Genomic DNA, 27463 nt, shown 5'->3' with positions numbered 1-27463 from the left:
TATAGTTTGTATAAAGCAAGTCTCAGTCTTCTAAACACAAATTCTGCAACTGAGCCATCTAATTCTTTCACGATGAATGGAAATGCATAGTGTGGAAAATGGGACCATGTTATTACGTGCAGACATAATGGGTTAGTCCCAGACTATCCACTTTTGCAGTACGTTCATAACCCCAGTGTTTCTTTGTTATGCTAAATGTAACAGAGCAACACAGTTGGTACTTACTCAATCAAATGTCGAGAAATGGCTCTTAACCTTTAGGTATTTCTATCTTGCTGACGTTTTTGTGCAGTCTGCAATACTGTCAGAGTGCTGGTGTGTAACTAGGTGCTTGAGCTGTTACGTGGAGAACAGAGATTATTCTATTCTGAGATTTACTCTATTCTAATACACTTCTTTCACTAAAATTCACAAGATATGATGTGCACGTTAGAATCTAGCATGAAACCAAAACTGCAATAAATCATGTCCCTATCCCTCCCCCCCCCCCTTCCCCAAGCTTGAATCACATCTTCTAACCTCCAACAACAACAATGAGTGATCTCCTGTGGCTATACGTAAAGTACAATTCGCCATTTCGTTCTCTTACCATGAAAATCCGGTAAGGAAACAACCCGGAGTTAAATTTTCAAATTTGCCATTGTTGTTGTATTTGTTGTTGCGCAGTCTAATTGCGAGCATTGCATCTTATATTTCTGGCCATGAAAAGTATGGTGTGCATTAGAATTGAGGCTGGCATTAAATTTCAGTAAATACAGTGACTGTGAAATTGTTTAAAAGCTGCAAAAATAGAATAGGACGTGACCAGACAATGTGAGTGTCTGGCCTACTTGGACTTCATTACACTTGGCCATCCCCTGACTTGTGTTTTTTTTTTGGATGCAGGATGCTGAAGAGCTCCTCAGAAACTTCCTGGGCCGGGAGCCCAGAATCGATGCCTTCCTTGTGAGCAAGGGTCTGACGCCTCCAAGCTGATGTCGGATCTAGTTAGCATCTGAGCTTGGTCGGAAACTTGCGTCTTGTGCTGTCCTTTCCTTTTTTTTGCCATGAAGGGTATAAGTGCCGACTGAACCTTCGACCTCGTCAACAGCTTCTGATGGCACTTCAAGAGGAGGAAGCTGAGGTTATTTGTTTCATCTTATGTGCCATGATGCGAAACGTACGTGTGACCGAGTTGTGACTTAAACTCAAGGGATGCCTCTTTTTTTTCTACTGAGACGTCTGCTCAAATAAAGGGCTTTACGCATTTTCTTATACACATCTTGTGCTGCTTGTGCAGCGTACATTGGACGAGCACTATTTTGAAAAGAATTGCTGAATCTCGCGAGAACGTTCATTGAACCTTTAGGCCTTACGCTCTGAGCCGGATTACTTGAAAAAGGTGGCCATTACTTGCACAAGGTACCGAAGTGAATAATTGGCGAAATAATAAAATTATTGTGAAGACTTGGCATGAAGTAGCCATAATGCACTTGGTAAGGCTTGTCAACAGGGTTTGATTATTGTGCAAAATTGGCCACTCTCACTTATGCAGTTAAACATTGATAGAATGAAATTGCCAGTATAATTAAATATTGAACCTTTGTGTAACTTATTGTCCATAAAACGCCATGTATTTCGAACCTCAGTATAAAAAGGTGTGTTTGTACATAATTTCCACATAGCAAAATTTGCATGAAAGGTCTAATTCCAATATAACAAAGTGGTAGTTTAACCAGCTTTGTTATATCAAGGTTTTACTGTATATAGTTTATATTTAGTTTGAGTCACAATACGTTCAAATATAGAGTGCCCAGTCAAGGTGGCAGGTCTTGCATAGAGTAAGCTTCAGAGTCAAGCGACTCCAATTGGAGATAAACAACACAGTCTTCGTCTTCCTGAAGATATTTTCTGTGAGAATTATATTTTGCAAGTGATCATACAGCGTGTAGAATGTTTTATCTGACTGTTGTGTTGAAGTGACCCTATGAGCACTGTAAAGCCTTCTATATATATATATATATATATATATATATATATATATATATATATATATATATATATATAGTATATTCTTTCCTTTGAACAGAACCGTTTTGGAAATCGCCTGCTGCAGATTTCTTAATTGTGCTCTCTAAGCTGGAGTGCTCTACCATGCGGGCATTGCATGTACGAGAAGTCAAATTGGCTAAATAACAAAATTAGGATGGTTAATTTTAACCAATTGCATTAGGCGCCATCGCATTTTAGTAATTACACATGGGGTGCGATGCGCGACGAGAAATGCATTTGCGTTCCAGTTAAGTTCGTCCTCCGCTGCTCTCCGCGCCCCCACTCCATTTACTACGAGCGACACACCGTGTGAGCCGTGGTACAACGTACCGTACGTAAAACGTTGCGTTGCAGCGACGGCGTCGAATTATTGACTCCGTTTCATCCGCCTTGAGCGTCCTTGCTACAATCGGAGGGCAGTTATTTTCTCTCGCAACCGAAAAGGCGCACGTGAAAATGGCGCGCACGAACCATGACCCTATTTAACTGCGCAGTCGTTGAATTGCCTCTCAAGATCTGCGTCGTGCCTCGCCTAATCGCCGCTTGTGATCCGCGGGCCGCGTTGCCACTGCGGCGCAATTTGCGCTCCGTAGCCGACCAAACCCCGTCAAGTGGTTTATTGATTTCTTTCTTCGCGCCGACTCGCGCCGCGTCTAACCCACTTTCCACCCCGCCCGCTCGCGGGGAGCCATTACCGGGTATTCGTGGGGCCGGCGTTGCGCGTACCCGGTGGTTCTAACGGGTACGTTGCGTTCACCCAAATAGCCAACTTATTACTGATTTGGCTTGGCTCCCGTTGGATTTTTAAAAGGCGGCGGTAGTGCGCTTTGGACATTTCTTGAATTTCTTGAGCGTCTGTGCAACAAGGTGTAACCTTTCTCTATGGTGAAACAATTACGAGGTGTTTCTGCGTTGTATGTTCGATTTAAGTGGTCTTCGCTGCCGTGGTTAGTTTGTTTGGCTGGTTAGTACATGTGCAAACGGTCTTTTGTGATGTCTGGAGTTGTGGAAGGTCGTCGCCCCTATTGCAAGTACTTGCGTTGTCGCGATATCATTCGAACACTATACGATCAGAGCAGAAACAAGTGCTGTAACCTACCCCGGTTATTGTGTAGGCGTCAGCTCTCGAAGTATTGGTCAATGCATGGTGGGAGCCCGTTTTATCTGCGGATGCGTGCTTGCACCAACTCTGACGAAACTCTGATAATTCGGGACCTATGAAAGCAGTGCTGTGTTGTTTTTGTTCCCTGCTTAGTTCGCCTGTTTACATACTCGCCTGAATGTGTGCTATTGTGGTTTTTAAGTTTTCCCCCGTGGGTCTGTACCAGATACCTCGCATTCAGCTGCTTGTCACCTGTGGTCGTTTATAACTTTGCTGCAGAATTTTGTCCTTAAGTCGAATAAACTTTGGAAGGAAATCGTGAAGCTTTACTCCCGGAAAGCGCTTGTACGTCCATAGAATTTACAGTTCAAATGCAACACATATCCTCATTTAAATTTTAGAAGAATTTATAGTTTCCGTAAATTGAAATTGCAGATAAACAGAATTCAATAAATAGAAGATTTCTATATGCACACCAAATAAGTTCTGCAAAGTAAAACGGTTTGTTACATTAAAGTTCAATATATGGAGGTCTAATTGTACAAAATTGATTGATATAGGGGTTGATTGGATACAGGGTGTGCATATTCACACGCCTGGTTCCGTAGTCAGTCGTTACGTGCCGCTCTACTTGGGCAATAAACCATGCAACAATGTTAATGTTTTCGAACTGTTCATATATCGGGAGCACACCAAGAAGGTGATCTAAAACCTCCAGGCATATGGTGACTTTCTGTTCCAAAAGAAAAAAAAAGTAATAGTAATAATGTGTACAGTGGCATAGCAGAGTAAACAAACAAAAAAGCTGTCTTTTTAAGACAATGCTACATTTTTTTTTTTTTTCAGCAGCTGTGCAAGGTGTTCTAGACCAGTTAGGATATTTGAAAATTCAGTGTGATGGGCCAGTCTATTTCCCTTAGTGTTATAATGGCCTCATATTCTTGCGAAGTTAATCATATGACTCCTGTATCCTTACTACATTGAACTCCTGAAATGTTTTATTCCGGCCACTGCTCCTCATCCACCATGCTGCTTCTGCTTAATAGTTCTCAAGGCAATTATATTGCCCTCCTCTCCCTATTATTCAGGCAGAGAAACAGATCCACATGGCCATCACAAACTAATTATCACTTGCACATGCCCTGACGTTCAAAACATTGCAGTTGAGCTGGAAGCTAGAATCAAGCTAGAAGCTAAAGGGAAGCTAGAATTAGCACTAGTGAAATGTGAAGGTTGTTGGCAAAAGTGCCCACAGTGTGTGAGGCCACAGTTTATGCGAAGATAAAAGTTTTGAGAAAAATTGTATAAATTTTGCAGTTGATATTGTTGTTTTATTAATGCTGCTCTTGCTTTAGTTATCCTTTTTTTTTAGTCACCATATGTGTTAAATGTCACAGCATTTGATATTATAGCATTGACATATATCAGTGGGGTGGGGGGTCCTCATCTGGATAGTTCATTTCTAATGCATACACTTTGCATGGCTTGTTCGCGTTGCCAACACCTACTGTATTACTTTGCTATTAAAACCTTCACAATTGTTTTTCACACAAATAAAACAAGCAGTCTAAAAATGCTCCTTTGTCTCATGCAATATAGCGCTCCTCTCAACTAAAGCTGTATGTTCTCGAGACACAAGTTGACAGCTACATGTTAGCTGCAAAACCTCTTAAATTTGCAACAATATTGAATATATTGAGACAAAAAAGCTATCTTGGTGAACATAATGCTGCAGATGCTGACCAGCACATGAGTAGTGCTTCTTTTATTACAAACATTTAATCACATTGCAGAGAGTGTGTACCACTTAAATCACAATCATTTTATTGAGATATTTTTGTGTCATTTGCATGTGGCAGAAGCAGGAAATAGTAAGCTGACTCTGCCTTAAAGCAAACATATGCATGAGAGAGCGCTTAAAGCATTACTTGTTCAAACCGACGCTTTGGTGTCTAGATTTCACGACGAAGAGAGTAAAATGTGAGGTCACTTACCCTGTATTCTGAAACCATCTATGACTGGAAGCTTCATTCCACTGAGATGAGCGCAGTGCCACCCCTTGACTGAAGACGACGCTGTGTTTCACAGTAATTGACATGAAGTTTAATTAAAGCTAAGCAACCGCCTGTGTCAAGGAGTGGGGCTGCTGTGCATTTGAATCCAGGTGGAGGGTTGAGTGGAGAATACAGAAGTTAGTCATCTTTACCGATCCTTGAGCCTCTTAAGAGATTTCCTACAACATCTAAGCTCAGCCTTTCTGTTTTCTTACAGCATGGTTATTACAGGTGGTACAAAACATTCCATTGTACAGTTTCTATAATTCTTTGGGAAAACATACATCACCTCACTAAACAGGAATAGGCTCAATAGGTTCACTGGTATCATCTATAGTGTTTCCATCCAAGACCTATTGCTATTACAAGGCATTGCAGACATTCAGTGACGTAGCCAGAAATTCATTTCAGGGAAGGATTCTCCACTGGCCACTACCACTCCCCCATCACCTCTCTCTCTAGCACTATATAAATGTGTGGAGGGTTTTACATCACACCAAGACAAACTCCTAGCACTCCCCGGACAGGAATGCTTTAGCAATGAGGATGCACATTTTTACGTTGCCAAAACTTCACTTAACTTCTGACAAAAGTTTTTCATTGCTAAGACTACGCCTAAAATTATGCTATCATCCTTGTGCTGTTTTTAAAAATGACTATATTAAAAATAACATTTTGTTTACAAATTGATGTATTTATATAATGTATATTATGACCTTGTTGGTACATTACTTAGGAAAGTGAACTGTGCTAAAAACATGACAGCGCTCTGTCTTGTGTCTTCTTGTTTGCAGCCCAGACTTGTTGCAGCCCAAGTAACAGTGAAGGTCAGCGTTATTTTCTTACCAGATTTGCTAGTGAGTGGTTCAGCCATGGCTGTGTATGGAAGAGAGCGGGCACTATTTTGCAAGTCGCCTATTACTTAATTGCAGGCATTATGGGCATGCTTCCCTGACACCTGCCTATTTTAAAGACTGCAAAGCAGCAAGCACAGCACATGCTATGACAGGGTAGGTGAATCTCAGCTAAGGCAACTGGCCACAGCTATCTGGTGTTGAGCGATCGAGCAGTGATGAGACAATCCCCCTATGTTCCATAATTTTTCACTTTATTCTTGATGCCCTTAATGCGTGTCACCACCCTAGCCCCCTTACTGTATCATCCTCCCCACTCCCTGGAGCTCTCTGAAACTCTTTTCAGCTAATCACTGTCCCACTTTTCAACATTCACGGGGTTGTTGAATGACACAGCATTCTATAACATTCCTATATTTATGTTTCTGTGTGGACATCGAAGCCATTCACCTAGCTCCCATAGTTTGTTGTGGCGGCTTCTTAGCTTCCCTGGTCCAGCACCCCGTCCTTGATATAGATTGCCGCGCGCAAATCAGCATTCTGTAGGCCTTTCTTGTCCCGTTTTCTCTCCATTTTTTCATTCTTAGCAGTGTGTACAAACTAGCCTGAGAGCAAGCTCTTCTGAAGTTTATTAGCATAATGAAAGTCAGAGTCAATGGAAAGTAAAAGAAGAAAGAAGAAGGCGGGGGGGAGTGTTTTTTATGAGTTTTCTAAACAAGCAAGTTGATATAAGTAAGTTGTATAATAGCAAGCACCAAGTATGAAAGAATAAAAAACACATTTGCACTTCTCGTCTGACGAAATTTACTGTGCTTTTACAGAAATGAAAATCATTGAAAAGGAAGTGTTTACGTTGAGATACGAGCACGTAATCTGTAAGCCTCGTAAGCTTATGTCAAGTAAAACAACATGAAATCCTGAGAGATTGAGCTTCTTAAGTACACGTGTTATAATAGGAACACCAACCTTCTTCAGTATGATAAAAGCACTGTAGATCAAGGTTCTCCACGTAGTGGAAACATTGTTAAATCTGTTAAGATGTGAATGTGGGCAAGTTGGTAACAAAGTTCTATCTTGCTAAAGCACATTACTGTCCTCATTGAACTAATGACTATAGTTTCTTGTACATGTGTCTTGATCACATTCAGCACAACATTATGCATTTTTAGCTTTCTTTAATACATTCTGTAGCCCCTCAATGGACTCAAGATGCTAGAAACCTATGTTGAACTACAAAGTGCTTGCCATTAAAAAAGACAAGAAGTCAGTTCCTGTGTTAGAAATATTTATTAGTTAGAGAAAGGCTAAAATTTAGTATGAACATTAGCCATGTCTTGAAGTTTTCATCCTACTCATTTTACAGTTGAAGCTAGCTTGCTTCTCAGGTTACTTGTGCTTAGAATTAAAGCACAACAAACAGATGAATGGCTTGCCGGGGCGTTATTCACAGAAAGTGGTCACTTTTCTCACTCTCACCATAGTGTTTGGGCTACTGCTGGTACTGTTGGCCGCATAGCAGCCAGTGCAGAGCCACTGAGTGTCGTGTGCCGATGTGCCAGTTTTTCTTAGCATGTGGACACTTCTCCCACGAGTTTCTTCAATGTTGTCTTGACGAGGGCCGAACAGTGAATGAGCCAGTTCATCTTGAAATTTTATAATTGGCGTAGTTTCCTTCAAGCATGCCACGAATGTTCCACGCATTTATGATGACACATCCAACAAGCAACTCAACAGCTACCTTTCTGTACCACTTGAGTCCTTTTCTAAGGCAGTTGTGGTATAACGTCATTTGGTCACTATAGTCGACGCCCTTTTTTGCTGCATTGTAATCGAGACCGGCCTGATGTTTCATGATTGGTGCACCGTCCCTTGTTTTCTTCCCACTGTCCACCAAAGTTGCTTCATATTTGGCGACAGATGTGAGTATCAGAACAGGCCTCTTGTCCATCCACTTCAGTGCCTTCACTCCATTTTTGGACTGAAGTTCGGTAACACTGCCATTTGCAACCTTTACTTCAGTGAGATCTTTTGGCAGCCCTTTCCTCACTGAGCGAACTGTGCCACGAATGAAAGTGTCTTCCTTTAGAAGGCGAAAAGTGAGCGGCAAGCTCATGTAGAAGTTGTCTACAGACAGCGGGCACACAACTTCCTTGTAATTTTGCAGGAGTTTCAAGCATGCATCTTCGGCATGTCCGATGCCAATTGTTCAGTCACACTTTCCGGCATATACATCAACCTTTAGCCTGTAACCATCTTTGGTACATGCCTTGAACAGCCTGACTCTGTAAGAACGAAAGTCTGCCACACCATGGCACTATTGTTTCATCTATCACAACCTCCTTTCCTGGCTCAAGCACAGTGGCAAAAATTTTGGTTCAATTTCTCTACCAGAGGATGGATCTTAAAGACATGATCCTGCAACTCTGCAACCAGTTAATTGTCCGCAAAATGCCGGAACCTCAAAAGTAGGGAGAAGGCGGTCACGGCTCATATTTTGATGAATGAGTTCAACACCATACAGGTTACTTTTTGCCCAGTAGTGACTCGGATAGGAAGATGGACGAGATTAATACAAATTGGTATTCCAACAAATGCTTTCGTTTGTTGGAGATTGGTTTCCATCCAATTTTTCAACTTTGATTTAGATTTGGGAGTAGGAAGACGGAGGAGACCAATACAAATCAGTATTCGAATAAATGCTTTAATTTCTTTGGCATTGGTTTCCGTCCAATTTTTCAAGCGTGATTTAGATTTAGGAGTAGTTGACTTCAACACTTGTGTGAACCTGTTTGTTTCATTGACCATCATTTGCCAAATGTCATCCGTAATAAACAGTGAACATAAAGATGGGGCATAACGGCTAGATGGCAACTGAATAATAGTGGGCGGCCTAGACTACGTGTGGTGTCACACTAGGCGAAGTGGTTGTTGCCGGTGTCCATTTCTCCAGAGATGGGCTGAGAGAAATGAGAGCATTGTATCTTGAATCATTCACCTCAGAATCATCAGTCAGGTCTGACTCTCCATTCGACATGCTGGCTGAGGTCTGTGATGGTTCGTAAACGCTATCTTTGTCACTGATTTCGCTGTCCACTGCTGAACATCTGACACTGAAGCACTTGACTCATCTGCTGGTGATCGCGAAGTTGCTGGTGCATTCTTCTGGCCCAAAACTAAGTTTATTTGTTTCCTCTGCATTGTGCTTTTTTTTTTTTCATCCGTAAGGGGCATGAGGATCTATCTATTAGACACGCTGAAAAGTTTGGGAGTAGCAAGAAAAATGCAGGTACTTATTCCAATGGCACGTACTTCAAAGACTGCTGCGAAAGTTTGCAAGAAACCCAACTGAGAAGTGCACCGCCACTCCACTCTCCGAAACAAACATGCCACCCCATGTCCAATGCAATAAAAATATATATTAGTTGCAATTTCAAACCTCAGATGGCAACACAAGAGCGAGAATTCTTGCGTGTGGGTCACTGGTGAGTCACGCCACACACAGCATAAAAACGTTTTCGTTGAGTGCATCGTGGATTGCCAGTGGGTCATAGCATTTAACATCAGACAAGTAGTCTACTGGCTATCTATAATCTCACACAACAAAAATCGTACCTCTGAGTTAAAGTGTCATAATGTTATTGCAGCAGCAAGCAGATGAATGCCTGTAACTTTGCTGCTGCAAAGGAGCACAGGCTGTGCTGTGATGGCACTCAGAGTGACACGTGACTTAGATTCAAGGCAGCATCAGTTATTTGTTGAATCTGTTGCTGCAGTGAACTAATTAAAGTTTAGAGAAATAATGAAAAATACAACCCGAATGTCTGGGTGCTTTTGTTTTACTTCGCACTGTAACTAGAGAGATGAATTTCCGTTTCGTCTCCTTTTCCCGACGTTTGCACGCGCGCAGAGAACGAAACTATACGTCATTGTCTACATGTGTTCCAGCATTGCGATCATGAATGCTCTTTTATCCTCTCGCGTTTGCCTCAGTGCTGGGGCACTGACTTATACCGCTAATCACGTGTTCTCGTGTAGAGCACGCATTATCGTCCGCCACAGGAAACGAGACAAGCGCAACAGCTCGCGCGACACCGTCACCGGAAGTGTGCCGGTGACGGTGAAAAAAAGAAGACGGCAGGGTATACCCGCCGCGACCCCTCGGCTCCGGTATGGGAGAACGCAGTGAAGGAAATTTGCTTACACAGGCGAAACGGGGAATGTCGAGAGAGTGTTTATATAGGCGGCGACGCTCGCCTCCTGAAATCATGCGTTCGCGGCACTTCAATCATTCTCTATCTGCTGTTAATGAACCAATTTGAAAAATGCTTGCGGTAGAACACTTCTTAGAGGGCACGTCACAACTTTCAGTGTATAACCAAAATTTGTTATGTAGCCTGTGAGGGGCCCTTTAAAACAAACTCGGTAAAAATCAGGTGTACTGTGGGATGTTACAGCTGCGTCGAGCTTCACAGCCCTCTACACAAGCATTGCTGTGAAGCCTGTGGCAGAAATAGTTTTATTCAATCAAAGGACTGCATAGAGCGCGCTCTCGTGTTGTGCTACGTGAATTAAATTATTCGTTTCCTGCCTGCACAAACGTTTGCATCTCGAGTGGATTTCAAGCACACCGTATAATAACGTGCAGTTCCGTCGTGCTTCGCAGCACTATACACAAGCACTGCCGTAAAGCTAGTGGCAAAAGTACTATGTCATGAAACCAGATGAATGCATATACCTCGCTATTTTGGTGTGCTGCGTGAATGGAAACATTGCTTGCCTGCCTGCACAAACGTTTGCATCTCGAGTTAATATCAAACAAATCATATAATATGTGCAGTTTTGTCGAGCGCTTCACCGCACTGCATGCAAGCATTGCCGTAAAGCCTGTAGTATAAATAGGGTTTCATGAAGTCAAATTATTGCGCAAACCTCGCACTTGTGGTGTACAAGGTAAACAAAGAATTCGTTGCCATGTCTCCGCAGTAGTTGGTCACGTTGATTTGTGTGAGCATATTGGTTCATGTGCCCCATCTACCTCTGTGATGAGAAAATAAGCAAGAATATCAGCTGCTATGTGTCGATGCATATGCTTTTTATTACAAGGTGTACGAGCAGTACATGAGTAAATTTCCATGAGTAAACATGGAAACAGTACGTTCCTTGAACATTGTAGCTATTTAATAGCCTAGGAAGCGCGCTATATTGGAAGTTGCAATTTTTTTTTCTGTTCGCAAAATTCAATAACTCTATGCTTTTTCTAAAAGCAAAAAATTATAAATTTCGCAATGATACGTATGCTGCGTCAGTAAGTTAAGTAGGCAGCACATAATTAGGCTAAACCAGAGGAATATCCGCAGGTAGGGATTTATACAAATGTACAAAGTATTTAAAAAAAATGTTTTCTCAAATGTTTTCTGTGTGGAGTAAGAGTTGCATGTGCGTCCAGCGCTGATTTCCAGCGCTTAATTTTTGTTGAACCTTGATGTAACAAAGACGTAACACTCAGCACTCTATTTTGTTACATGAATTATTTTTTTTTTTTTTTACAATGGAACACTGCATTCTACTATAGGTGCCGCTCATTCGCCCCAAAATTTTGGCCCCTCTAAAGAAGTCACTGTTCTCTAAGTTTCGCCCGAAACTTAGATATCGCTACTTCCAATTGACACTCGTGAAACCAGCAGCCACGTCGGCTTGCCGCCTTTACACCGGCCGCAAATTACTTTTAAAAAATGTGGCACGCGCGGGCCGTGTATATGCACTCTGCTGTGCGCGGACAGCCATATGCACGGGCACGGCCAGGCAAGAGACGTCGCGCGCTCTCTGACCCTAGCGCGCACTTGATCACGGGACGTGGACAGCGCGCATAAAGCTGCCATCCTTCTCGGCTCACAATAGCACCCTTTCATTCGCAATTAACCCCAGCATGTGGGATGCAACGGAGCACATATGGTCCGTGTACTATCGAAATTCAGCTACGACACTTGCGCATAGGTTGGAAATTAAGCTTCTCGCCAAGTGACTACTGCATAAATGATCATAGAGCTAGCGAAGAACGATTAGGGGGTTTCGACCCATCCACAGATAATTTACATAATACCTTTCTCCATAGTGTATTATTGCGATAGCAATTTTTGGACACCCTAAGCGAATTTTCGCCATGGCCCTGATGTTTGGTTTAATAATACACTATGGAGAAAGGTATTATGTAAATTATCTGTGGATGGGTCGAAACCCCCTAATTTCCCAAACACGCACCCATCCACTGGCACGCTGCACACATAGATCCCGCGTGGCACGCTGCATCATTAAGGCGTATCGTTCTTCGCTAGCTCTATGATCATTTATGCAGTAGTCACTTGGCGAGAAGCTTAATTTCCAACCTATGCGCAAGTGTCGTAGCTGAATTTCGAAAGTACACGGACCATATATATGTTGGCAAAATAATCGGAACTCACTATTTAGACTCGCCAAAATTATAATTAGCTGCTCACTTCAACTCATAAGAATATACTACTCAGCCGAGCTCACTCGGGCTCAAACTCGCCAAAATACTGCTCAGCTGGGCTCACTCAGACTCATGGGATGATCTCAGGGAGTTGACTCATCAGTGAGTTTGCCAGCGTATGATGTGTGCTAAACCACAAACCTGGCTTTCTTGAATAAAAACAGTTGGTTGCTGCAGCATATGGATGCACATAAGTGTAATTCAGAGAGCGCGGCATTGTAAAGGCTGCCACAGTTACCATGCCATGCTGCAGCTCATTTCAATTATGTCAGATGCAATACCCCTGCCAGCTTTTAGTCAGTCGATCAAATGTGATTGCTATTTATCTCATCACAACACCTCATTTTCCTGCCTAAGGCTTTGGGTGAATTTTCCTTGGCATCCATTTTGTTACTCTAACAGGTTACCAGTTATCTGTTGCCTATACGAAATTTGAAGTTGTGCACATGTCATGTGGACTCCATGCCAAACTCGTAGTACTGCATGCGTTTTTGCAGTTAGGTCTAGAGTTACAGAATTGCATGTGGGAGTTACTTTAGTTAGCAGCTGTAGCTTTGGAACAAACACGTGCATGAGAGTGTGCTTAAGTGTTACCTGTCAAGACTGGGAGCACCAAGGCAACTTGTGCAGTAAAGGCATGGGCAGTACGAGCCCACAGATTTTACTAAGTGCGGCTGAGGTGATGCGTCTAGATTTCACTATGAAGAGAGCCAAATAAAAGGTTGCCTATCCATCATACCTATTCTGGAGCCTTTTCTTGAGCTTTTCTAAAACATTAAGCTCAGCGTGTACACTTTATCACAGCATAATTATTACATGTGATATAAAACATTGTATTGTGCAGTTTCTCCAACTCTTCGTGAAGGCATCTATCCATACATTAAACAGGAATAGGCTCAATGTTGACATATCTCCACAGTAGGATCTCCAGGACCTCGTACTGTCACAATGCATCACAGACATTATTTAAGTGAACTCCAGAAGTGAAGCTCTTCGTTAACATTGGCTAAAATTGTATTTTTATATAGCAAAGTGATCATGCATAAATCTGTATGTCATGACAGACACTTTGTTTCTCACGGACTTTAGTTTACAATTGTTTTCAAGATCAGGAAAATTGTGCAGTGTGCTAGTTGGTTCAACATACTTAACACTGTTGTGCGGAGTGACGAAGGGACAGGACTTGAGCGAGAAAACAATAGACACCTGAGCACAAACTATCAACTGGTGATTATCACAAGGCAATGATTCTGCTGAAAAGTAGGAACCAAAGGAAAAGACAAGTCGTGGAAGCATACAACTTCAAGGTGGACCCACAGGGCTCATGTGTCAGCCCGCCGTCTATTTCACTCAGCAATAAAGAGATTAGCATAATCACTGACAATAAAGGGTGTAGGTAGACCGGGAAGAGGGCTCCTGTGCATGCGTGTAGGCTTTATGTACGCTTCACTTGCAGAAAAATAAACCAGTTCATAGTTTGCGCTCAGGTGTCATGTGTTGTTTTCTCGCTCAAATCCTGACCCTTCATCGCTCTGCGCAACAGTGTTAAGTTTTCAGGTTGTTCACTATGTGATGTAGGAAGGGTAAAATTGATGGGAAATCCCAATATTCTCGGGCATATCGCGAAAAATATGGCCCAAGTCAAGTGTCATTTTAGGCTTCACTGTCCCCTTATATAGGGCAAATAGTAATAGTTTGAATTCTATGGACGCTGGTTGCTTTTTCTGACTTAACCTAGGCAGTGCTCAGCTCTCAGTTGAAAGGAACAGGTAAACAGGAGGACTTGCCACATAAGCAGAAGGTAGCACTCCAGACTTAAGCTTAATATACTGCGTGCTTCCACAGCCCTAGGGGCTAGTCTGTAAGTGTTGACTAAGTGGACTGTCCATTCCAGTACACGCTGAATGAATAGAGCACGAGAGCCCATGGTGATGATTGCCACTTGCTCTACCAGCTTATAGCTCTACCTAATCAGTGTGTGCTGAAACAGTCCACTTAGTGGATCCTTACAGAATCCTTCCCTAGACTGATGTTTATGTTGGTAGGTTGCAAGTATTGCACTTTCTTTCCTTTGATGTGGGCAGTTCACACATATGGATGCAATTTAACATATTGTATTCATATTGCCTTTGGTCTATACATATCTAATTCATGCTTATAACCAGGCCTACAAGCTCTTGTCCTGCATATTTATATAGCCTTCTCATTGGAGAATGGAGTCATTTTCCATTATACCCTCAAGCACTTGAAGTAGACACTGCAATAACCCCAAGGGAGGGGGGACAGTAACGCAAAAACCTTACTGGGCTTGTGGTGCTGCTGAAGGATGCACACATACCATTTATGCTAAAATTCCCAGCAGACATTCCAAAGTTTGTACGAGTTCGACTTTAGCTGGCTAAACTGAATGATTCATATTGAAGGCAATTCTTGCAACATTTGGTCAAACTGAATAAAATTGGACAGCACAATCAGCTGTGTTCATCTACCATTTATACGACTGCTGCCCCGAGCATTTTGCCTGTTACTTTGCCTTTCGTTTCTCTACTATCAAGTACACATGTACTTTATCACTGTACATGTAAAATGGCTTCAAGGCTTTTCCTGGGCATTCAACAGTCACTATTTATTCCTATAAACCTTCCTGCATGTGAAGGCAAAAGAAACTTATTAATTCATGCTGGAAGTATAAAAAGACAGGTATTTGCACAGAAAATGATTATTTTGAGCACCGAGGTTCTTGCTGATGTAGATATGGCGCTGGCTCCCTCCTTGCCCGAAGCATGTGCTTGCTGTACACAGTACCAGATGATGGCTTCCTAGGTCAAAAGGTCAAAGTGAAATAAGAGGCATTTTGTTTTAGCCCCGGAAAGAAAAAGCAGGATTGAGACATTAACATGTATAAAAAATATTTGCCTAAAGAAAAATTAATACACAAGCAAATTCACTAAAGAGGTTCGCTTTCAAGAGCGAAAGTATGGTTACGATGAAAATTACAAGGGAGCTTCACTGCTCATTGAGGTTTCGGTTCAGTAGTTGTTGAGCCACGAGGGTTAGCATGCTACATCTTGCATATTATGTTTTGTAGAACAATATTGCACTTTGAACAATGTAGTGCCTATTTAAATGAACTGACAAGGAACGCTGAAATTCCAGGCTAGTTTGGTATGCAGAAGATATGATACAGACACTGTACTGCATTCATTTAGTGTTTTTGTCACTGATCTCGTGCACAAAGGTCCTTCACACCTATCCTACATGACATGCAGTTACTTCTTTGAAGCTTCATCTAGTCCTTGAATTTGCTGCATGCTTATGTCTAAGGGAGTTCGTTTGGTTCCTGTTAATGTAGTACATCTAAGCAACTGTTATCAAATGCCCATAGTGTTCCCTTGCATGTACAAAACATTTTTGGCCCTTTCAATGCACAATACTCATTACATTTGACACTTGGGACTCGTGCAAGGCGCCATTTAGTATTATATGCTTGTCCACATCTGATAATACTTTCATAGCTGGGTCATTCCCATGCCAAATGCCTTGGTTATTACTGTGACCATCTCACACTTTTCCTTTAGAATCTTCTTGTCCACTTTTAAGGAAGCACCCCACGACACAATGTCTCCATCCTAGTGGTGCTATGGAGTTAACTTATGTGCTAGTTGTAGCAGATGACGTCAACTGAAGGCCACTGAAGATAAAACTCTCTGCGACAATTCCTTTTACACAAAAAATGCAAACAATACAGAATAGTCAAAATGTAGTTATCTGGCAAGACTGGCTGCATCCATCATCTTTGTTTGGCGAAATTCTGAGGTGGCTCCATGTTACAAGACGCTTGGCGATTATTGCCATGTGACTGTTTGGGACTCTATAAAACACAAGAATTGCCTTACTCCGGCCTTTCTCTTTGTGCAGCGGCCAAGGTTATTATTTGTCCAATCGCACCGTGTCCTGTTCGTGTGTCCATTGACTAAATTCTTCACCACATTGTTTTTGCGGTATTTCGTGAGTGACCCATGAACTCATCTTGGGGTGGGACTTCTTATCTTTGGCGTTTGCTTCTATCTCTTGTCGTCAGCGCCTCACACAACTGGATGATGCCACTGGCAATTCTCTTCCTAACCACGAAGAATGCATTCGTCTCGTCACCTCTTCCGATCACGTTCTTTGGCCACCTAGAGAAAAGATTATAGGTGTCAACTCCTGTAACATTGTGGATGGCGGCGTATTCATTCTACCCTATGACCATACCCTATCTCGAGCAATTCTGATTACCCCTGGCCTTATTCGCTTCTCTGAGGGGTCTGCATTGCTTACTGCAATAAACCAAATCGAACCCCAACTGTTGCCTCGTGGATCAACTGTCACTTGAGCTGTTGACACTCATGTCGTTGCAATTGTCACGAAGACAGCTCAGTGTGTTCTTGCGTCTGTTACCGTGCGCTGAACAAAATCGTGCGCAAAGATGTTCACCCCGTGTCACGGATGGATGATGCACTAGATTCACTCCACGGTGCTGAGTATTTTTCGAGCCTTGACTTTAGACCAAGCTACTGGCCAATACCGATGTTCAAATCCGACAAAGCAAAAACGACATTTGCTACCCCTGATGGGCTCTACGAGTTCAGTGCGATGCCTTTTGGACTCTGCAATGTGCCTGCCACATTCGAACGCATGATCGATAAGTCTTGTGTGGCTTGAAATGGAAAACCTGTCTGTGCTATCTCGACGACATTGTGTTTTCAACCATGTTCTCACAACATTTGCAACATCTTGATGAAGTCCTTGCCTGTCTTGCAAATGCTGGTTTGCAGCTCAACACACGCACACGCGCGTGTGCGCGCACACACATACACACACACACATACACACAAATGCAGTTTGGCCAGCAAGGCCATCAAAGTTCTGGGGCACATAGTCTGCAAAGAAGGTATTCGTCCGGACCCCGAGAAGCTTACTGCAATCCTCGAATTTTGTGTCCACTGCGTCAAAAAGACATGCACAGTTTTCTTGGACTTGCTTCTTCCGGCACTTCATATGCAACTTCGCTACACTTACGTCCCCGCTCCATCAACTCCTCCCCAGTAATGCACCCTTTGTTTCGTCCGACGAATGTGAACATGCTTTCCTGCTTTTGCAACATGCCCTGACGTCAGACCCAGTACTGCGCCACTTTGATCCAACCGCGCCCACCATCTTTCACACTGACGCTAGCAGTCAGCCTCGGTGCCATTCTACTACAATGCGACAACACATTCCGCGAACGAGTAATTGCTTAGGCTAGTTGTGCACTAACCAGTGCAGAAAATTACTACACCATAACCAAGCAGGAGTGCTTTGCTGTTTGGCCGTGCAAAAATTTCACCCATGTCTTCACGGCCGCCATTTCACAGTCGTTACCGACCATAACACACTGTGCTGGCTTTCATCGCTAAAGAATTTATCAGGTCACCTGGGTTGCTGTGTGCTTCACCCACAGGAGTACGATTTCAATGTCACCTACAGGGCTGCAAAGAAGCATCAAGACACCAATGCTCTCTCTTGCTACCCTCTGCCGAATCATGACGATTCACCATAACCTCTCCGTGATTGTGTACGTCCTGAGTCCTCTTCATCGGCTTTACCCATTGTAGCCCTCGAATGGCTAAGACACAACAGCCCATCTGTCCTTGTGTCCCACTAACGCATCGACCCATACTGCTGAACTATTCTCCAACGCATGGAGAATTCTTCGTCACCTCCAAACGCCTGACTTCGTCGACAACTTAATCAATTCAAGCTGCACAATGGGGTTTTACATTGCAACATTTATCACATCAATGGCAACAAATGGGTCCCGGTCATACCATGTTCTCTGCAATGTGAGGTGCTTGAAGCCTTTCACGATCATGCGACGACTGGTCCTCTAGGCTACCACAAGACTTACAACAGAATATGAAGTTGCTGCTCCTGGCCTGGCCCATCTTCAGCCGTTGCGAAGTATGTTGCACCCTGCGTTCATTGTCAAAGCAAACCCAACAGCTCCTTCTGGCTCTTTACAACCTCTGCCTTGTCCCGCTTCGCCTTTTGAAGTAGTTGGAATAGACTTGTACGGTCCTCTTCCCATGACCTCACATGGAAATCGTTGGATTGCAACAGCCATAGACCATCCAACCAGGCTATGCGGAGACAGCATCTCTACCATCCTGGACTGCTGCTGAAGTCGCCGATTTCTTTCTACACAACATTATCTTACACCGCAGCGCTCCGCGCGTTCTCCTCAGTGACCGCAGCAGTCTTCCTCTCTTCTATCCTTACCGAAGTTCTGTGCGCCTCTAACACAATTCGCAAGACGACTTCCAGTTACCATCCGCAGACCAACAGCTTGATTGCGATGTACAGTCACGTGCAATATGAATTGCAACACCAGTGCCCGTGGTCGAAGGGGTTCCAAGGCTGTACGGCTGTGCAGACACATGGTAAGTTCCAGACCGAAACACAGCTTCAATTAGTGGTGTCTATTAATCTGCTATTTCGAATGTCAGAGCTGCTGCGCAGCCGTGGAGCCCCTTCAACAACGAACAAGAGTGTTGCAAGTCATATTGCATGCGACTGTACATCTACCCTGGCCACACGAACGGGGACGCAATCCTGTCGTTCATGACATTCGCCTATTCGCCATTCGACTGCATTTTAACATTTTTTCTTCATCTATGGCTGTTCACCAAGTTTCATTCCTGATGTATCATTCCTTTCGACTCCTGTACCCCCATCAGTTCCTTTCTTGGAACAGTTGGTGTCTCGCCTCGCAGAGTGCAGACGCCTCGCCCCGCTTAACACCGACGTCTCCCAGGACGCTCGCAAGTTTCGTTACGACTCGACCCACTGTGCTGTAACTTTTTCTCCTGGTGACAGAGTTCTTTGGACTCCTGTGTGCGTTCCTGGCTTATGCAAAAAATTTTGCAACACTTCTTGAATGCCCACACCACCATATCGTCGGGCAGCGAGCACAACCTGCGACACCCATGTGGCCACAGTGACGAGAGGCGGCCTGCGCAGCTGGCCGGTTGGGGTCATCAGGTTGTCGCCGGCCATCCACTGATTATATTGTTCACGGACACGGTCTTTAACAGGCTTGTTGAGCACGACGTCCATTGGCTGAAGTGTTGACGTCATGCCTCCCGGAATGACAGCGAGTTCCGTCCTCCCGTCACGGAGTGCCAGCTTCAATCCTGCGGTCAAGTGCCCGTGAAAGGCATCCAAGACGAGCATGCTCGGACACCGCAAGAGTGCCCCTGGTTGCCGATTCCAGACGGTCTTAATCCAATTGAGCATGAGGGCCTCGTCCATATAGCCCTTTTCATTCACGCGAACGACATCCCGTGGGAAAGCCTCTTTCGGCAGCGTCTTCCTCTTGAATATTATGTATGGGGGCAGCTTTCTGCCATCTGCAGTACACGCGAGCATCACCGTGAATGCTCGTTCCCCATAGAAAGAAGCTCGACTTCTTTTGTGCCGCGTTCGCACTGTGGTGAGCGACGGCATGTCAAACCACACCAGCATTTCATCAGCGTTGCCGATCTGTACCAACATGTAGCCATGCTGCTGCCGGAGACGGATAACATAGCGCTGGAATTCGACCAACTTGTCCTCGTATGCCTCTGGCTGCTTCTGCCAGATTGATTTGCGCTGTCGAAGTGCGAATCCCTTGCGTTGCGTGAAGCGACGAACCCAATAAATGGAGCCCTTGAATTGTTCCTTGGGCAGTCCGGATTCTCGGGCGATCTCAATAGCTTTGATGCAGATGAGTTCTGCTGTGACTGGCAAAGATCTGGCACGATGCTCGCGGACAAAATCCGCCACCCTGTCTTTGAGCTTCGGGTGCACTGCGCCATAGAATAAAGAACTTCGTCAGAATAAAGAACCGCGCAGCACCCGCGAGTTGGGCCGCGTCGGTCACCAAGGGGGCGATAACAATGTGGATGCCGAAAGGTCTGCGCTCCTACATGCTGCCAGACGACTATTCATGCTGTGCCAAGGGCCAATATGTAAGTCAAGGGGTGAACTTTTAGTAATATTTTTGGGAAAAAACCTCAACCTATATTCCGCACTATACAGTACTCGGACTGCTGGAGACATATGCCGTGGCCGAGAACCTACGTCTTCCCGACTACTCGGGTGCCACCACCTGTGCCACACGCAGTTGCACTGCGGCACCCTGCCTAGATGGAGTCCATAAGCCAGGAAAGCCACGCACGGCAATCTATGTCCGCAGCACCCTGGCGCGTGCTGTTCTACCTGTTGCTGACATCGCCGGTGGCCCCTTGGAGTCATGCGCCATTGTGGTACGCCTTGGCAGCCAGGACACGGCTGTGGCGAGCATCTGCATCCGTCCAGGAAAGCCGTGGGATCCCTCCAGCCTCATCTAGCTGGCTGTTCGCCTTGGTGGGCATGCAGTCCTGTGCAGTGACTTCAACGCACACCACACGGATTGGGGAAGCCGCAGCTGCACCCGCTGAGGCAAAGGCCTCACAGATGCCATCAGCTGAGCTGGCCTGCTGACCTTTGAACACCAGGGAGCCCACCTACGTCTACCGCAGTGCTCGCACGGCCATTGACCTCTCCCTCAACACTGAGCAGTGCTCCTACTCCTGGGCCACAACTTCGGACAAATGGGGGTCTGACCACTACCCTATTGTGATCAGCCCCAGGTCTGGGAGAAGGCCTAGGTAAAGAACTTACGTCACAGACTGGTCCCTGTTCCGGAAGCACTGCAGCAAGTTGGACGATGGCCGTGACTTCCTGAGCGCCATCGTGGATTGTGCTCAGGCTGCCACCGTTCAGTGCTCTACCCAACCAGATACTCCCGCTCTGGACCTCCACCTGCTCAACATTCGTGCCTCCAGGCGCCGTATGGAGCGTGGAGCAATCCGGACGGGCAAGGCAGAGCATTGGACCGAGTACAGACGTGCAGATGCCCGCTGCAGACGCCAAGCCCGGCGCAGGAGGAGCCTCTGCTCTGCCATCGAGGGCAGGTCCAGGGGACCCCTGGCTTGGAGACTGCTCAAATCCCTCACCAGCAGGAGAGGAAGCCTACAACCTGTCCTCGCCGTGGCCATCACGCTGAGCATCAGCGAAGAGGCCCTTACGGAGCTCCTCGCCAACCAGTTTGCGCTGGCTGTACCACGCACTGCAGCCATTCTGAAGGTAGGGCAGCCTTCCGTCAGCCTGCCTAGCTGCCTGCACAACCACCACACAGGGTCTTCGCTTCTGTAAATGGCCTGTCATCCAGTCTTGGGAGCCTGGCCTCACAGTTCATTGGCCCAGAAAGCAGTCCGAGCGCTTTTTCGCTACCTGAGCGCAACAGACTTGAGTGCCCGACTATAGACATCCTACACTTAAGTTCTCTCTCTTCCTCTTTCACTCCCCATTCCCCTCCCCACGTGTAGGGTAGCAAACTGGACTCAGCCTGGTTAACCTCCCTGCCTTTCCGTCTTCCCTTCTCTCTCACCACCCAGGGTGGCCATCGAGCCAGGTTATGGCTATCTACCAGGACCCGCTGACGCTGCACGAGCTCCAAGCATCGCAGTGCACCAGGAGCCCAGTGCACAAGGAACCCAAATGCTTCGCAACCTGGCCGCCAGCGAGCAGCTGCACCTGCTTGACTGCTTAAACATCTGGCAGTCAGGGCAGGTGCCGGAGTCATGGCGCACAGCCTACGTGGCCCCCATCCTGAAGGCCGGCTGAAAAACGTGAGCTCCTATCGGCCAGTCTCACTCACCTCTGCTGCTTGCAAGCTGGTGGAGGCCATTGCTTTCTGGCCGATGAGCAGATAGGCTTCCGACGGAGCTGATGCAGTGCGGACTCCATCATGGACGTGGTCTCCACGCTGGAAGAGGCCAAGGCCTGCGGTGACGCCGTGCTCCTGGTGCTTATCGGCATGAAGGGGGCCTTTGACGGCCTGCCCTATCCAGTCGTTCAGCAGGCCCTGCTCCTATTTGGTAGAGGGCGTCCCACAAGGATCAGTGGTGAGCCCTTTCCTGTTCAACCTGGCCCGCGACTGCCTGCTGTCCTGCAGACTGACCCCCACAACCACGTGAATACCTCCATCAACGCGGACCACATCGCCCTATGTGTGCGAAATCCACCACACAGCCACAGCAGTGCGCGCTCGGCTCTGCAAAGAGCCCTCGACACCGCCGCTGCTTACCTGAGCTGCATTGGCCTTGCCATCTCGGCAAGGAAGACGGAGGCCATGCTGCTCCACCCAAGAGCAACCGCCCGCTGCACAGCTGCAACTGGAAGGCGACCTTGAAGCCCGGCAGTGACGTACCCGGGGCTACACGTTCATCACCGGCTGACCTGGCTGCCTGCTGTCAAGACCCTGCATGTCCAGGTCCTCCGGATCCACAAGGCAGTCTCCCAGCTTGTTGCCCGAGGACAGAGCTGCACCACTAGGTGGGCTCTGCGGCTGTACCATGCAGTAGCCACCTCACGCCTGCGGTACGTCCTCCCACTCGTGGCACTACCACGTGCCCGTCTCAAGAAGCTGGAGCTGCAGCATAGGGCCGAGATTAGGTTCTGCCTGGGCGATCCCTGCAGCTCTGAAATCGCTGCAACCTTGGCCGAGGCAGGAGCATGGTCCCCATCACTCCTGTCACAGCCCACATTCTACAATCAGCCACAGCTGTGCACATCGCTGAATGACACTGCGTTCAGGAATATCGGTCACATACCGACCGCACACACAACCCCCATCACACCTGCACTGAGCATTACGCTGCGGAGAAAGCTTATCAGTGAATGGCTACTGACAGCGCAGCGAAATTTTGGTTCTAAAGCAATTTTTCCCGACCGTGCAATGAGGCCGCAATGCGAGACCGCAACGAGGCCGCAATTTGGTGACTTTATTCACTACCGCCCTTAGCCGGCAGATCTGAACCGTGCATCAGGAATGTGCATTTCCATTGGAGAACAATAGAAACTCTTATTTAGGCTAAACAAGCGCGCGTACGTACGTACTTACATGCCGCACTCGGGACATCTGCCATTCAAATATTCTGCCATGTAGCAGCACCGTAACCAAGTAATGTTACTGTTACGTGCTTCTGACAAAGACTCTAAATAACTCTGAAGGAGCGCAGTTCCGTGTAATATACGTTCTCTGCATTAGGACACTGTAGCACTGGCTGGCCGGTGTGGCGGTCCCTGCAATGCATCACAAAAGCTCGTGAGGAACCTGGCTATAAAGTATCATCACAGAACACCTATATATGGCATCATGCAGTCGAAAGATTAGCTACGCGTAGCAGATGCACATCAAACGCAAAGACGAAGTATACTTACGAGAAGCAAAAGCCCGAAAAATAAGCGATCCACCGCTTCGTGCACTCCGAACCTGCCATATGCCATATTATGCCGCCAAAAAGGCCGGATGTGACATCACGGACGTGAAAAAACAAAGACCGGATGTAGCCTCCCGGACGTGACGTTTGGGTGAACCTAACGGTTGCGCTGCGTTCACCGGGTGAACGCAGACACTTTCCGCGACAGCGTTGAGGAGCTCGTGTCGCAGAAAAGCCGGTGCCGTCGGCTCAGGCGTGCGGCGCTTGCTCAGGCGCGCATTTCGTTGTCGCGCCGAACGCTGCGTTGCTCGACGCTCACCGCGTCCGATGCGGGGCGCGTAGTCGCTGCGCCGTAGCAAAGCCACCTAGAAACAGTCTCTGTAGCACGCCGCAACCTTCGCTTCTCATTCCAACGAGCCGCTCTGTCTCCAGAAGGCATCTCACCTCGTGAGTGTCTAGCAGAGGCAAGCGCAGCTGCTTATATACCGCCGCGACGCCGCGAGCGACGGCGCGAGTTGGAGCCTCGTTTCTCCTCTGTCGTGACGTCACGGTGTCACGTGGTCAGCCTTGAAGGCGACGGCGCGAGTTGGAGCCCCGTTTCCCCTCTGTCGTGACGTCACGGTGCCACGTGGTCAGCCTTGAAGGCGACGCCGCGAGCGACGGCGCGAGGTGAAGCCCCGTTTCTCCTCTGTCGTGACGTCACGGTGTCACGTGGTATTGAAGGCGACACCGCCGCGCCTGAGGAGCTGGGTTGAGCTCTAGTAATATGCTTCGCATAAAAAGCGAGGGGAAAAAAAAGTGACGGCGAAGCCCTTGACGTATTCCTCACGCGATCCTCGAGAATGCAGGGAAGGAATAACTCTTGCGGAGGCTAGAAGGGGCAAGTGGAGAGTGTGTGTCTCATGAAAGGTGGCCCTCGCCTCCTGCAGTCATGGGTTCGCGGCACGGAAGTATTTCTTTCTCGGCTGTTAATGAACCAACCTGAAACATTCTTGCGGCAGAACGCGCCCCAGGGGGCACGTAACAACTTCCAGAGTATAACCGAAATTTGCCATCGGGCCTGGTGAGGGGCCCTTTGAGGAAACCGAGGTTGTAGAAATTAATCCGGAGGCCCCCTTGCTACGGCGTGCCTTATAACCATATCGTGGCTTTGGCACGTAAAACCTCAGAATTTAGTTATTTTCTTGTTGGCTAATAATTCTGGCAGTATATGGGAATATTTGCTCTCGCAGATGCCGTAATACCATATTCGTAGCTATAAAAACAAAATGCAGAATGAAGGATATCACAAAACCGCTTCAGCAATGGCTAAAAAAAAAGGAAATCTATCTTGGGACAGTGCTCCGCATGGCAACCTCTATTCACTGGCCGAGTGCGACATTAAAACAAAGAACTCTAATAATTCGATAGTGAATCCGTGAGCCTGGTTCCTGAAACGATTAATTACACGGCGTCTTCTTTTTCTTATTATTATTGTCGTGCACGTAATACATGTTGCCGCATCGTAGAGGCTCCATGCTACTTTTCTGCTTTGACGTGGGATGAAAAAATTACCGACGATTACGTTACTTCCTAATGCGAAATTTGAGCGCAGCAAATAAGCTGTTTCACCTTTTCGGTAGATTGAGGCAAAGAAATCGAGCAACACATGTATGCGCTATCACAGAATTTTTTTTTATTTTTCACACGTATTCCTTTAACAAAGACTCCACTAACAGTTCTTGACAGTCATGAAGGAAGCTTTGTGGTCGGAGAAATAGACTGATATATGTTCGACTTGGTACACCAATGCTTGATTCTCAAAGACGAGATCTATACAAGTGCCTCGCGAGGTTGTCACAGCCGTGGGACGCGTTACGAGCGAGAGGAACGGGATGTTCTCCCGCATAAGTGTTAGGAAATTGCTGTTTGTCTTTATGTCAACATTAAAGTCCCCCACTACTAACATCGGTGTGGATCGATGGACGGTTAATGCGAGTTGCAGGAAGTGCACGACGTCTTTCGTGAGTGCGGTAGCGGACTCACGAAAGCGGTATCAGTCGGTCGCTGCTAGCGCTGGGGGGATGAAAGGGGGGCGGAGCTGGTTACGAGGCCGACGACAACGCCGACGCGAAACCCAGGAACGGACGCCAAAGAGCCATTTGTGTAGCCAGCCCTCCTCCACAGTCTCTCCTCCTCCCTTCCATCATCCTCCCTCGCCCGGAGAGCCGACAGCGCGCATGCGCGGCGGCGGAGCAGATTCGTCGGCGAGCTGGTTACGAGGCCGACGACAACGCCGACGACGACGCCGACGACGACGCGAAACCCAGGAACGGACGCCAAAGAGCTGCGCTCTAAAAAGGATCAGACATGGTGAAATAAAGGGGAAAAATCGCCGGTGATTACGGTACACTATAATGCGAAATTTGAGCGCAGCTCTGTACCTGTTTTCATTTCGCGATATATTGGCTGGTGCGGACAATGTCTCGTGCGGCTCGTTGCAAACGGAGCGAAGTGTGGCGCGACTTCCTCGCTAATCGGTATATCGCGAGAGGCAGCGTGTGGGTGACTGATCGTGGACGCGATTCACAGCAGCCGCCGCAGACAGACCTCCGCTCATGCAGCGCTTTGTTTCCATGTACGGCATCGGCGGACGCACTTCCTGCATGTCTTATGGATGGCGTCATCGGTGAACAGACGTCTACGAGCTCGGGATCCGAGCTCGTAGGGATCGTCGCCGCAGAACACGTCTCGCGCGGCACAACGCTTCTCGCGCTCTCGCCGTACCCTCCTCCTCTTTCAGCCTCATGGTTACCGCTGCCCCCTCCTCCTCCGCTTTCCTCCTCGCGCTCTTCGCTCTCGCCGTCTTTCATCCCCCTGCTGCTCTCCGCGTTCATTCTTTCATCCTTCGTTGTACTAGTTCGCTCGGTTACGCCGAGGGACGCCGACGCTCAACGCAGGAATGGGCGCCGAAGAGCGGCGCTCCAAAAAGAAAAGAAAAAACTGCTGGAGGACTTGTGTGCCATAAAAACATATAGAATGGCCCGCGGCAAGGAAACTGTCGCTGGTTGTTGCATAAAAGATGAAAATGTCCATGAATAGACTGCGCGAAACACTAAAACACAGACTTCAAGGCAAAAATGGTGTTTTCTTGTAGGCTTCCGCCGTGAAGCCGAAAACAAAGCTTGAAATACTCATTTTGTTCCTGCATTACTTCGACAGTTCTGATGGTCGATTGGAACCCAAAGCTCCTCCATCAGCAGAGAGGGGTAGCAGTACGTAGGGGCTTTATGCAAACCCTGTTACATTAGCACAGCGGCCCGGAGCGCTACCCATTCGACCACGAGCTACAAAGTAGGCGGGAAAACGGTTAGATACAAACATAGATATATACAAGCATACACAGAATATAAGTAGGTGACCCCGTAAAGTGAGTGAAGTACCCTAAACACGCTAACGCATGAAAAGCACGAAGGAACAGCTTAATTAGCGACCGTAACTTGGTGAATGAAAACAAATCTCGACAGCCATACTTGTGCCGTATTGCAACTCGGCGAGTGTTTGGGATAGAGTGTACTCTAATTTGGAACGAGCTGAAGCCGTTTACA

The 27463-nt window shown here is 46.6% G+C and overlaps 1 protein-coding gene and 1 long non-coding RNA gene across 2 annotated transcripts in view; one reads left to right on the top strand and one right to left on the bottom strand.

Annotated features, from left to right (window-relative positions):
- Positions 1 to 1254, top strand: part of LOC135896576 (thimet oligopeptidase-like) — a 37640-nt gene extending 36386 nt beyond the window's left edge. Inside the window, exon 16 of the mRNA XM_065425034.2 lies at positions 886 to 1254. Coding sequence (XP_065281106.2) covers positions 886 to 975 — 90 coding nt within the window. The 3' untranslated portion in view covers positions 976 to 1254. The remainder of the gene's footprint in view (positions 1 to 885) is intronic.
- A 21355-nt stretch (positions 1255 to 22609) lies between these two features.
- Positions 22610 to 23991, bottom strand: LOC139049660 (uncharacterized). Its single transcript, XR_011508481.1, has 3 exons — positions 23878 to 23991; positions 23558 to 23739; positions 22610 to 23086 (listed from the first exon to the last, which is right to left on the bottom strand). It is a non-coding gene; the product is annotated as an uncharacterized lncRNA (long non-coding RNA).
- Between the last annotated feature and the right edge of the window lie 3472 nt (positions 23992 to 27463).

Source organism: Dermacentor albipictus, chromosome 9, assembly GCF_038994185.2.
Source record: "Dermacentor albipictus isolate Rhodes 1998 colony chromosome 9, USDA_Dalb.pri_finalv2, whole genome shotgun sequence".
In the NCBI taxonomy this organism is placed as follows: domain Eukaryota; kingdom Metazoa; phylum Arthropoda; class Arachnida; order Ixodida; family Ixodidae; genus Dermacentor; species Dermacentor albipictus.
Note: the sequence above shows the minus strand (reverse complement) of the source record. Positions and strands in the feature narration are given on the sequence as shown.